The sequence below is a fragment of the Salmo salar genome, chromosome 13 (assembly GCF_965601325.2).
Source record: "Salmo salar chromosome 13, fSalSal1, whole genome shotgun sequence".
Taxonomy (NCBI): Eukaryota; Metazoa; Chordata; class Actinopteri; order Salmoniformes; family Salmonidae; genus Salmo; species Salmo salar.
In genome coordinates this window covers 83,345,190-83,359,016 of record NC_138303.1, presented here as the reverse complement: position 1 = coordinate 83,359,016, position 13,827 = coordinate 83,345,190, and the positions used below count along the sequence as shown (strand labels likewise).

Below are 13,827 nucleotides of genomic sequence, written 5' to 3'. Positions count from 1 at the left end.
AAGGGAAGACATAATTGGCTATCTAGCATGCTCCGAACACCTGTATGTAAGCGTAACTGAGGAGGAAGTGTAGTTTGTCAACTGGAGGCAGACACAGCTGTTGATCTGTAAAAAACTGCTACAGTAAGTGTATATTTTTTATTTGAAAGATTCTTTCTCTCTGATATGAAAGATACAGCCAGGTCATTCACAATTTACTTCAAAATTGGACATCTATCCATGTCCTGAGGAAGTCAGGAAATGAAGTCATGGGTGTAATCTCATGACTCTGGATCAGAAGGTTCTGTGTTTGATCCCAGTTATTGACACTGTTTTTTTATTCTTGGTTTTAGCTCTTACCTTAACCCTATCTCAAACCTTAACCCAATTCTTAACCATTTGGAATGAGTGCCTAGAATGAGCAACTTGAAAATTGGACATTTGGAGAGCGTGGATGAACGTCTAACTCTGCACTGAGACTGAGCTTGTTGGAAAGATAAGGGGAATATCAGCGTCTTTCGGAAAACCATTTGAAAGCAATGATTATTGACGTTTCTAAACGTTAAAGCCTCAGAATTGTAGTTCAGAAGGAATAAAATGTGGACAAATGTAACTGATGAAACCCTTACATATGGAGAAGAAGGGTTTTCGAGAGCTAGGTGGCCAGGTGCCTATATTAGGTAAGGTGTGTGCGTTAACAATGAACCTTTTGAAGCGAAGCATCATTACACTGCTCTAATTATTATTTTTAATGTCACAATTGTTTCTCACCTTTATTTTTCATGAGTGTTTATGTTGATCAATATTTTGGCCATGCTGGCCTATTGTAAATTATCAAATAAATGTCTGATCAATACATACAATTCTAAACATATTGTTATTTTTAATGCTAATACAGAGGCATCAATAAATTGTCCAGTACACTTATTGTATGCTGTTTTCATGTACATTCCCTTATGTTGAAGCTTCTAAGGTGACTCAGGCCTTACTAATTATTGTGAAGAAGTGTATCAGTGAACTGTATTCTGTAAATTAGTTACAAAACAATAGAAATACAATTGTGTATTGCTTCAGTTTGTCTGATATTCAACAGTCCATGATCAGCTCAGAATGACATGTGGCCCATTGTTTACCTGGTGGTCATCAATGACATGTGGCCCATTGTTTACCTTGTTACCTGGCAAAGACCACAAGGGTGTTTCAAAGAGCTGTCAGTCAAGACGAGCTCAACAATATAAGCTCACCGCCCACTGAACCTGTTATCAATGGTGTAAAATACTTAAGTAAAAATACTTTAAAGTACTACTTAAGTAGTTTTTCGGTGTATATGTACTTTACACAGCTTCCCTGTGGCTCAGTTGGTAGAGCATGGTGTTTGCAACGCCAGCTTGGTGTGTGCAATGCCACAGTTGTGGGTTCGATTCCCACGTGGGGCCAGTACAAAAATAAATATATATTTTTTTTTTAAATGCGTGAAATGAAATGTATGAAATGTATGCATTCACTACTGTAAGTCGCTCTGGAAAAAAGCGTCTACTAAAATGTAAATGCTTACTATTTATATGTTTGACTACTTTTTACGCCAAACATTTTCCCTGACACCCAAAAGTACTAGTTACAATTTGAATGCTAGCAGTACAGGAAAAAGTTTCAATTCACACACATATCAAGAGAATGTCCCTGGTCATCCCTACTGCCTCCGATCTGGTGGACTCACTAAACATAAATGCTTCCTTTGTAAATTATGTCTGAGTGTTGGAGTGTGCCCCTGGCTGTCAAAAAAAGTAATAAAAAAGGAAATTGTGCCGTCTGGTTTACTAAATAAAAGGAATTTGATGTATAGAATTTACTTTTACTTTGTACTTCTACTCAAGTATGAAAATTGAGTACTTTTTCCACCACTGTACTTAAGTACATTTAAAATCTGATACTTTAGACTATTACTCAAGTAGTATTTTATTGGGTTACTTTCACTTTTACTTTAGTCATTTTATATTAAGGTATCTTTACTTTTACTCAAGTACGACAATTGAGTACCTTTTCCACCCCTGCCTGTTATTTCATGCTTCCTAATAGTTAGAAATGAGAGAAAAGGTAAAATATATTAAATTCTGAGCATTTTAAGAGCCGAAAAATATTATGCATGATGTTTTGGTCATTCAAAGGCTATTTTTACTTGCAAAATAGGATGACTGTGCAGGACCTTTAAATGATGTACAGTTGAAGTCAGAAGTTTACATACACTTAGGTTGGAGTCATCAAAACTTGTTTTTCAACCACTCCCTAAATTTATTGTTAACAAACTATAGTTTTGGCAAGTCAGTTAGGACATAAAATTTGTGCATGACACAAGTACTTTTTCCAACAATTGTTTACAGACAGATTATTTCACTTATAACTCACTGTATCAGATTTCCAGTGGGTCAGAAGTTTACATACACTAAGTTGACTGTGCTGTTAAACAGGCTTGGCTTTAGAAGCTTCTGATAGGCTAATTGACATCATTTGAGTCAATTGGAGGTGTACCTGTGGATGTATTTCAAGGCTTGCTTGCTGACATCATGGGAAAATCTAAAGAAATAAGCCAAGACCTCAGAAAAAAGATTGTAGACCTTCACAAGTTGGTACATCCTTGGGAGCAATTTCCAAACGCCTGAAGGTACCACGTTCGTCTGTACAAACAATAGTATGCAAGTATAAACACCATGTGACCACGCAGCCGTGGTACCGCTCAGGAAGAAGACGCGCTATGTCTCCTAGAGATGAAAGTACTTCTGTGCGAAATGTGCAAATCAATCCCAGAACAACAGCAAAGGACCTTGTGAAGATGCTGGAGGAAACAGGTACAAAGGTATCTATATCCAAACAAGTCCTATATCGGCAGCAGAAAGGCCGCTCAGCAAGGAAGAAGCCACTGCTCCAAAGCCGCCATAAAAAAGCCAGACTACGGTTTGCAACTGCACATGGGGACAAAGATTGTACTTTTTGGAGAAATGTCCTCTGGTCTGATGAAACAAAAATAGAACTGTTTGGCCATAATGACCATCGATATGTTTGGAGGAAAAAGGGGGAGGCTTGCAAGCGGAAGAACACCATCACAACCGTGAAACACGGGGGTTGCAGCATCATGTTGTCAGGTTGCTTTTCTGCAGGAGGGACTGGTGCACTTAACAAAATAGATGGCTTCATGAGGCAGGAAAATTATGTGGATATATTGAAGCAACATCTCAAGACATCAGTCAGGAAGTTAAAGCTTGGTCGCAAATGGGTCTTCCAAATGAACAATGACCCCAAGCATACTTCCAAAATTGTGGCAAAATGGCTTAAGGACAACAAAGACAAGGTATTGGAGTGGCCATCACAAAGCCCTGACCTCAATCCTATAGAAAATTTGTGGGCAGAACTGAAAAAGCATGTGTGAGCAAGGAAGCCTACAAACCTGACTCAGTTACACCAGCTCTGTCAGGAGGAATGGGACAAAATTCACCCAACTTATTGTGGGAAACTTGTGGAAGGCTACCCAAAACGTTTTACCCAAGTTAAACAATTTAAAGGCAATGCTACCAAATACTAATTGAGTGTATGTTAACTTCTGACCCAATGGGAATGTGCTGAAAGAAATAAAATCTGAAATAAATCATTCTCTCTGCTATTATTCTGACATTTCACATTCTTAAAATAAAGCGGTGATCCTAACTGACCTAAGACAGGGAATTTTTGCTAGGATTAAATGTCAGGAATTGTGAAAACTGAGTTTAAATGTATTTGGCTAAGGTGTATGTAAACTTCCAACTTCAACTGTAGGACCTCACATTATCAATTCAAATAACTTTTAAAGGTATCTTAAAAACAAAAGTATATCATATAAGACTTGAGGTAGGCAGAACGTGTTAAGTCAGCTTGATAGGTAAGGTGTTTGCATGAACCATGAACCTTTTGAAGCTAAGCATCATTACACTGTTTGACAGGCTGCTAGGCTTAACAGCTTCATCCTGAGCTTGCACTGAAATCTGAACTTGACTGAATTGATCGATCTAGGTGATTTACTATATGGCTTTAAAGCCAATAATGTTGCAGCAGTCAATTGAGACAATTGTTTAAAATCTTTTTGCACTGAAACCCTGCTGATCAAGTGCCTTTAAACATCCAATGGATACATAATGGATTCTCAAACTTTCCCATACACCTCAATTGCAAATGAGAACTTGTTCTCAACTTGCCTACCTGGTTAAATAAAGGTGAAATAAATAAAATAAAATAAAAAATATCCCTTACATATACAGTATGGTCTATATGTCAAACTTACACCAATGACATGTTATCAATTACAGTGGATTTGTTTTCTGATCTGTGTTATATGTTGAGCCACGCGTGTGAATAGAATCCAGCTAGCACATTTGCTTTCTTGGATGTTGTGGGAACGTCCGTTTTTGGTTTCCAATTTGTTCTGGGAACAAAGCTGTACGTTTTATGATTGGTAAAACAGAATGTTTTTTAAACATTCTTGGAACGGAGGTGAACATTTTGTCTGTTCTGGGAACTTTATTTGTAGGTTGCGAGGAGGTTTTGAGAACGTTTTACTCTGGTTCCTTGAACATTTTCCAGGGAGGGTTTATTAAATTACATGTTTTTATTTATTTCACCTTTATTTAACCAGGTAGGCTAGTTGAGAACAGGTTCTCATTTACAACTGTGACCTGACCAAGATAAAGCAAAGCAGTTTGACACATACAACAACACAGAGTTACACATGGAATAAACAAACATACAGTCAATAATACAGTAGAAAAAGTCTATATACAGTGTTTGCAAATGAGGTAAGATAAGGGAGGTAAGGCAATAAATAGGCCATGGTGGCGAACTAATTACAATATAGCAATTAAACACTGGAATGGTAGATGTGCAGAAGATGAATGTGCAAGTAGGGATACTGGGGTGCAAAGGAGCAAGATAAATAAATAAATACAGTATGGGGATGAGGTAATTGGATGGGCTATTTACAGATGGGCTATGTACAGGTGCAGTGATCTGTGAGCTGCTCTGACAGCTGGTGCTTAAAGCTAGTGAGGGAGATATGTGTCTCCAGCTTGAGTGATTTTTGCAGTTCGTTCCAGTCATTGGCAGCAGAGAACTGGAAGGAAAGGCAGCCAAAGGAGGAATTGGCTTTGGGGGTGACCAGTGAGATATACCTGCTGAATCTCTTCCCGAAGCTGCTTGATGGTGATGCATGTAGGGCAGACAAACTCCTGTCCATTGAAAAATGTAAAATGTTCTCCCTCCTCTTGTGTGGAAATCATCTTGCACCTATCGCAGTTGTGTCCAGCCATGGATAAAAGCACCAGGTGGCTAGCACTACTAGCCTGCTCTATTAGCTTGATGGCTAGCAGCTAACCACTAAGCTATTAAGCGGGATCCCGGGACACAAACTTGTGGTCCCAGCAGATAAAAATACTATCACTGAAGTTGGGCAAGCCTTAAGTGTTGCTCTAATCCTACATACAGGAATCTATAACCTGGCTTTAGATGCGGTAAAGAGGTCAAGGGAACGCAGACCGTGGGGGACTAAAGAAGGACACCGGATTGGTGCACATTTAACAAATATGAACTAACAGTGGATATTTGTCTAATCCGTCATGATTGATGTATTGTAACAGGCCCATGGTGTGGTTACTAAAGTCCAATTTGGATATATTTGGCTATCGCTGCATAACATTAGAAGTTTTCAGGTTTAGAAGAAGTGACTGCTAAATGCTAACTCCCGCTGATATAAACTAGTAGCAGAGCTAGCATACCGGTGGTGGTACTGTAGTCAAAGTCGTTTTTAACTGTAATGCAGTTGATTGGTGACGATGACATTAACATGTATTGGGGTTGACATCTACATGTGTTGTATGGATAGACTATTGATTTGCCACACCATAAGGTTTACCATGGTGGAACTATACAATCCTCTTCAGTCTATGTAGAATGTTTTTAGGGCTGACCCTAACCAAGGAATGTCCTATTCATGCTTTCTACTGACAGCTGCTGAAGCACTTGTGCTTTCAGGCACCAAGAGATCCAGCCTTATGACTCAGTGCTGGTGGTCAATGGAGGGCCTCTGTCAGAGGTGACAGACACTCAACGCTCTACTGTAAATACATTGTCCACGATCAATGACACTCTGTCTCTGTCATCGCATTTACACGTTCTCAAAATCTTGCTGTTATGTACTGTATGTAGTTTTTACAAAGGGCATTTGTACATTTTAAGTTTCTGAATGAAAATATTCTGTGATGATCCTGTTGGTAAGCTAACTAACACCGCTGTTAAGTGGTTTAACATACAGTAGCAATTTGCCAAGGGGTTAGTGCACCCCAGAATCCATGCAGATGGAACTTCATATTTGCGACGTTGGTGTCAGTGGGATGTGCTGCCCAGCTATTTGAGGTATTCTTTGGACTGAGGCATAAGGAAACATTATGCAGAAATGTGAGGTGGTTTCTCTTCCTGAAAGATGCTGCAGCATTTTTTGATGTCAAAGCTGGCAGGAAGCCAGCATACAAACCAGGGTTCGGAGTAGGAGTTGAGATCAACCAGTATACTGAGTAGGATGGTGGTACATTGGATAAATACACTGACTTCAGAGTAAATTGGAGGTCCAAAACTCTGAGCAATCACACCCATGACATGGATTCTTGAACCCCAGAAGGATGTACGGTACAGCAACTGAACTGTAACACACACCCAGTTCAATAATGCTTATATCATCTCCATTGAGTCATATGGTCGTAGTTTTAATGAACATCTGAAATGAGGACAGTGAAACGATTAATCTTCCTACTTCCCTGTCATCATGTACCCATATCCCAATATCTCATAAAGAAAACATTATGTTCCATATGTCACACCAGATGCCACACCAACTCCATACCCCCTCTCTCCACACACAACACACACCCTTGGCTGACCATGTGATTGCATTTAACACGTCCTAATTAAAGCAAATCAAGCAGTGCTCCACGCCCATCTATAGATACAATCAACATACCAGCCTGGCCCAGTGACAGACAGCTCCATATTTCTCCTTCATATCAGAGGCAAGAATTCAGTCCGGTCCGCGCCTTTTATTTATGACAGCAGTTAATAACGGCCAAGTGTGGCGGGCTGAGTAAATCTCTGTCACTACATTTAATTTGTTGTGTACTTCAGAAGAGGATGGCGAATAAAGTTGTCATGCTGAGTAATACTCCTTCCCATTAGCCCTCCAGTCTGTGATATAGGACAGTGGAAGCAATTTTCAAGCCGAGGCGTCGGTTGGGGAGCTCAGGCTGAATCTCCAGAGTGACAGTCTGGAAGGCTCCCAATCAATAGACCAATTTAGTAAGCGCCTCTTACTCAAAGTCACAGCTACTAGCCTAACACCACACCCACTCACTGGGGGATTGAAATGGAGCAGTTTCAGCACCTAATGGGTTAAAATGCCAAGTTGTGCTGGCTAGTGACATATTAGAGAGTTTGTGTTTGAAGGGACTTAATTGTTAGGCCCTGAAATGTAGCCTTTGCATTCCAGCAGCAACTGAGTGTGTTTTTGTTTAGGTTTCTCTATTCAGAGAACACATCCAAAGCAGTGCCATAAGAGTTGAATGTAGTCTAATTTTCACTGTTTTTGTACACACACTTCTTTGCAGCAGGAACATAAGGATTGATTGGTTTGATCCATCCTGGCTATTGATCCTGCCAGGTCACATTTCCCCCCATAACTAAACCTTCTCCTAATAGTCTTGAAGAACACTACACATTGGATCAGTCGATAGGAATACACCATCTCACATTCTTCACAATGCATTGAAGCATGCAGGATGGCAATCATTACCAAATTTACTAAAAGTTAGTGTTATAAACAGAAATATGAGACGGTAAGTGTGAAATTGATCTGATATGTTTTGAGGCTACCTAGAGATGATACATTAGATAAAGTGTGTTATTCAATGAAAATAGGCAGCTTAACTTTGCAACACTGCCACCTGCAGGCAAAGAGTTGTGCACAAGTTATTAATGAGCGCTGGTTAATATCTTTAGCACTGAAAAAACATTCAATGTCATTGGTACAAACAATATTTTCATTTGGAGAATTTTAGTATTGTGAGACTCATGAGTGCTGTAATGAATGTGATGATCATCAATGACTGTTGTTTAAATTCAATTAAAGAGTGGCTGAACTCACCGATTCGCATGAATGTTTCTGCTCTTCATTAAGATAAATTAGATAAACTATTGGAACCAAGACTTAAAAATAAATGATGTTGTCACAAGATGGAGGGAATGTTGGAGCATAACTAATGAAATTACACTTACCCAAAAATGTACGCTTAATCCAGTATAAACTAATGTTTACAATTTATTATACAAGAGACAGAATTCACAAATTCCACAGCACAATGGCAGAGTCATGTCTTAAGTGTAAAACGAACAATGACTCAATCATTCATGCTTTCTGGGAATGCTATAAAGTCCAAAAGTTATGGGCAGAGCTAGAAAGTTGGCAGTCAGAAGTATTAGAATGTAAACTAACTTTTAATCCATCTGTCTGCATATTTCAAGACATGTCATATGTGGGTGCAGTGAGATACCCAATGGGCTGGATGATTCTCTTCCATCACTCATCTTTAAAAAACATATACTTAAAAACTTAGAAATCAATTAATCTGCCATCATCAACACCATGGAAAAATGTAATGATTAATTATTGAAATATTGAAATAGCATGGGCGACTAAGAAAAACAAATTGGTACAATTTGTGGCAAACAATAATGCAGGTACTATGGATGGGGGGTGAGCATGTGGGCCTGGGCAGATGAGATAGTCGTTGTTTGTGTGCGTCTGTAATTTGTTGTTTGTATGTGTATGTTTGTATCTGGTGTGGAGAATATATATTTTTTTAAATATATATATTTAAAAAAAGATAAACGAGATTTGGGTCTTGGGGGTATGGTTCGATGTGGGTGTGTTATGTTTGATTTATCGTACCCTGGCAGTTACTGTTATTTGTCCTTCTTAAGGCACAATAGCAACAACATAGAGATAAATCAAGAAATCTGTAATTTTCACATTTTTGCCGAGGTCGCACAATTTTACATTTAGCTAAGGTGTTTAGTGCAGTATTTCTCAAGTTATAACATGTGCATGAAAAACTACTTTATTACCAGAGAGTGTGTCTGTCTGGCAGTGTTTCATAGCGAATCATCTTACGAAACAGGTCGCAGCGGGACACAAGACGCTCTAGAAAGGGTTTAGAATTTTGGAATATTGACAAGAGGCAGTCGGGATGCAAGTGCACATTGTCTCAATTCTCATTTTGACCAAAACAGTGGCAGACTTGAGTGATCACTATCAAACACATCAGCAAGTTGTTCACTCCATAGGGGCCAAGTGTTCTTTCAACATAATATTGGTGACAAGTTGTTTTATGTAAATAAGTCAGAGTCCGGGGAGTTGCTTAATAGGCAGGTCTGTCTCGCTGTCTGGAGGTTCGCTGCTATGATTGGATAGAGTGCAATCAACGCATTCGTTTCTCAGTGCATAACAATTCTCCCTTGGCGATACAATCCCATTTTAGTGGGCATGATTGTAATCCAAACCCAACCCTCATGTAAGTTGTGACGACCTCAGTTACACAAATCTCACAAAACTCTGTTTTGGAATGTACTGACTTTATGACCAAAGTTATTCTACTTAAAGTTTTTTGTCAATTTTGGCACTGGAATAAATGTTTCTGAGATAGGCCGTTTTCAACCAGAGAAATGGCTTTTTACGTTCAGTTGCCCTTTAAGATGAGTTATCCAAAAATCCACCACTACCACCCCACTCACTCAACTCACTCACTCCCCCAGTGACCCACACAGGGAAACCTTCGGAGGCATCCTCCTCTATCAGTGCCTCTAAAAAGACCCATCTCCAGTCATTCATGTCCAAATTTGCAGGATCATTTTGGGAACAGCCTTTTTATTAATCAAATTTGAACGGTGTGTTAATTTCTCTTTATTTCAGTGCCACCATGGTGAACACCATGTTAAAAATAAAAAGCGACATCTTGTTAAAAGGAATATGAAGACAATTAATTAAAACTAATAATAAAAACTGGCATTAATAACCTCACAGCATTCTTATCAAACTCTCCCTCCAGGACTTAAAGAAAGAAAGAAATGGGCCAGGGTAGACAACAACAAGACAGTTTTGTTATATCCACACTTTAGATAGATATTTCCCATAGACTTTAGGTTTGGTTTGAAAGGGGGATTCTGTTGGATTGTCTCATTGTTTTTTCCCTGTAGAGGAGCATCACTGCAATGCAGCAACAGTAAATCTACTGAAGAGGAGAGAGAGTCTTGAAGACTCTACCTAGTGCACTGAGAATAGGGGCTCTGTCTGGACACACTTTTTGGGTGTCATGAAGTGCAAACCGTTAAATCTCTAACCCTCCCTGTTCTAGCTAACTTCATCTACCACCCTGGCAAATTAGCAGTGGTAAACTACACCTGATACATAGCTGGGGTTTGTCCCGCCCTGTAAGTATACTCACAACATAGTCATTATTTTCATTATAGTACAGTATAGAGCAAATAGTATCCATATAATTTTCATAATCTTTTTTCATATTGCACCATCAGAGAATGGAATACAGAGAAAGATCAATAGTGACTCCATTTCCTAATCAAAATGAGATATGTGCAAACATGACTAAGGACTTTATTAACCAAATCAATTCTTCCCTGTAATATCCACAGATAAAAGTGATCTCTTTTTATATATATATTTATAGTAATAAGAATAATAAATCTTCACATTGGATCATTTCATAGTGTGACAAAATGCTCAACTGGGCTGTCCAGTTGTGATCATAATCCTTATAATAGTCTTTAATTGGTCAGTCCCCATGCATCCATAGGAAATAGATGTATTTTTTCTTCAAAAAGTAACAATTTGAGAGCAGCTGACAAGTTTGGACAGCTGTCGATTGCTTTCATTCCCAGATTTCAGATTTTCCTAAGTTTCATTCAGTGTTTAAAAGGAATTTTCCATAGAAAAAAAGTATGGGCTCCAAATTATCATCTCACACTCTGAAAAAAAGTTGTCCAGGTTCTTATTAAAACAGTGTAGTAATGGTAATAGTTGATCATTTCTAATCAATAATTAATAATCATTAAAAGTTGACAACTAACAACAAATAATCCCTGATTAATAATTATTGATTAAAAATAATAATCAATAATAAATTATGTTCCCTCATAACGTAATTATTTTGGCAAGCTCCGCATGGAGTCATTTCAGATGAGTGAAATTTCTCACAAGTTTAAAAAACAAAGAAAGCTCCAAAATAAATAAAAGGAGATTAGTAAAAGTTATCCCTCGTTTAAGAAGAAAGGGGACGTTATATACAGGACTGTGTGGTGAGAGTCAGTTTACTGCACTTGTAAGTGTAATAAGTCCAGTGTTAGTGTGAGTTTTAGTCCAGCCCCATGCCTCTGGTGTTATACCAGCGTATAGGACTTTGCGTAGGGGTTGTTGGTCTGTTTGAGGTGTCCTCGTGAGTCCAGTAGGGACTCCTGGGAGGTGCTAAGCTTGGCGGCCTGGGCCAGCTCTGAGCCCTCTCTGTGGGGCAGGGTGGCGGCTGAGCCGGGCTGCCATTGGGGCACTGGGTCCCTGCTGCTGGCCCTGCTGGTGGCCTGGGGGGCCTCTGTGGGTGTAGGGGGCGCCATACGCGACGGCCGCTTCAGGGAGCGACTCTTCTGGGGTTCCAGACAGGCCTGACCCATGGCCCCCTCCCCCCCGGCACCACCCCTCCCTCCAGTGCCCGTGCACGACATGCCACGGTTCAGCAGGAAGTCCATGCGCAGGTAAGGAGGCAGGTGCACAAGCTCGCCCCCTACAGGACAAAGTAGAGAGAGAGAGGGGAGTTAGTTTTTGGAAAACAACACCACTGAATTAAACATATAACATGGTCAAATTATGGAAAAATCTCAGTTCAAAATACTTCATTAGAGAAATTACTGCCCCTGGGGAAAGGGTTGGGTGGAAATAGAAATGTCTTTACCCCCTCAGATACAAGATCATCACATCTGCCACTCCAACCAACAAAACTAGCTTATACAGTATGTGAAAGTAATTTACAACTTCTTCAGGCTAGGGTCTATTTTTCTCAATTTCCGCCTGACTGACATGCCAAAAGTAAACTGCCTGATGCTCAGGCCCTGAAGCCAGCATATAATTGGTAACATTGGAAAGAAAACACTCTGAAGTTTGTAGAAATGTTAAAATAATGTAGAAGACTATAACACATTCGATATGGTAGGAGAAAATCCAATGCTCTTCCAATGGAACATATAGGTAAATAATTAAATCTAGCTCCCAGTATGCAATTCCCATGGCTTCCAATGGGTGTCAGTAGTCTTTGTTCAAGGTTTCAGGCTTGTTTCTTCCAAAATGAGGAAGAATAATGAGTTTTAGTACAGGGACACAGACTTGGAAATTCTTGTATCCGCGCGCGACGAAGAGGACACGCACCTGCTAATACCGTTTTCCTATTGAACATACATCTTTCCGTATTAAATATTACAGTTTAATTACATTTTAGGGTATCTGAGGATTAAATAGAAATGTATTTCGACTTGTTTTAACAAAGTTTAGCGGTAGCTTTTTGGATTCCTTTCTCTGCATGTTGAACAAGTGGATTACTCAAATCAATGGCGCCAACTAAACAGACTTTTTGGGATACAAAGAAGGATTTTATCTAACAAAATGACACTACATGTTGTAGCTGGGACCCTTTGGATGACAAATCATAGGAAGATTTTCAAAAGTAAGTGAATATTTAATCGGTATTTGTGAATTTATAAAACCTGTGCCGGTGGAAAAATATTTTGATGTGTGGCGCCGTCCTCAAACAATCACATGGCATGCTTTCGCTGTAAAGCTTACTGTAAATCGGACAGTGCAGTTAGATTAACAAGAATTTAAGCTTTTAACCGATATAAATGTTTAATATCCATAATCTTTATGATTATTTATTTGAATTGCACGCCCTCCAGTTTCACCGGAAGTTCTCCCGCTAGCGGGACGCCTAACCTTAAGAAGATTTATGTATACAAACTTTGCCTAGTTATTGAGGTTATATGCCAACGAATACTTCAGTGATTAATTATTCTCATACCGCCATGCTGCAATCTGTCCTCATGGCCTTGATCAACATTAAATTAATGACAACATTTACAATGTCGTTTAAAGCCCTCCATATCTCATTATACACATTGGGGTAATGGATGAAGAACGAGACTGTGGCTTTTCTATAACCTAAATAAGTAATGTTATAGATTTAAGACACTAGTGCAGTTTATTACACGCTTATCTGAGTAAAGTCTACAAAGTCTGAGTTTAATAAAATATACTCTACAATGAGCCAAAAATAGAATGAATAGAGATGATGACTTTAATAAAAAATAGACTGAATTTATAAGATGAAGTGACCTCATAGCAGATCACAGACTTGAGTGGTTCAATGTTAAAGATTGGTCATCCTGCAATGGAATTTTGTCACACTATCGTCAATAGAATAAGCTTAATTTATTAATACATTAACCTTAAAACATATTTAATTTATGCAAAGAACTGTCTGCAAAACTCCACATTTGTTGCATCAAGTAATAGTGGCATTACTACATCATTATCTTCGGCATATTCAACAGTTGAGTGAATACATCAGCAGTAAATATTTACAAACCCATAGCATTACAGGCCTGATGAAGGTTAGCGAAGGTTAGCAACAGAGCTCAGGACTCAAGAGTTAGCTATAGCAGAGTTAGCTATGTGTC

The 13,827-nt window shown here is 39.0% G+C and overlaps 1 protein-coding gene across 2 annotated transcripts in view; it reads right to left on the bottom strand.

Moving 5' to 3' along the window:
• Positions 1-8,341: 8,341 nt before the first annotated feature.
• LOC106567921 (cell adhesion molecule DSCAM) overlaps positions 8,342-13,827 on the bottom strand; it is a 139,639-nt gene continuing 134,153 nt past the window's right edge. For both annotated transcript variants that reach the window (XM_082960374.1, XM_082960375.1), the window contains exon 33: positions 8,342-11,885. In XM_082960374.1, the coding sequence (XP_082816500.1) occupies positions 11,491-11,885 (395 nt within the window). In that variant the 3' untranslated portion in view covers positions 8,342-11,490. The remainder of the gene's footprint in view (positions 11,886-13,827) is intronic.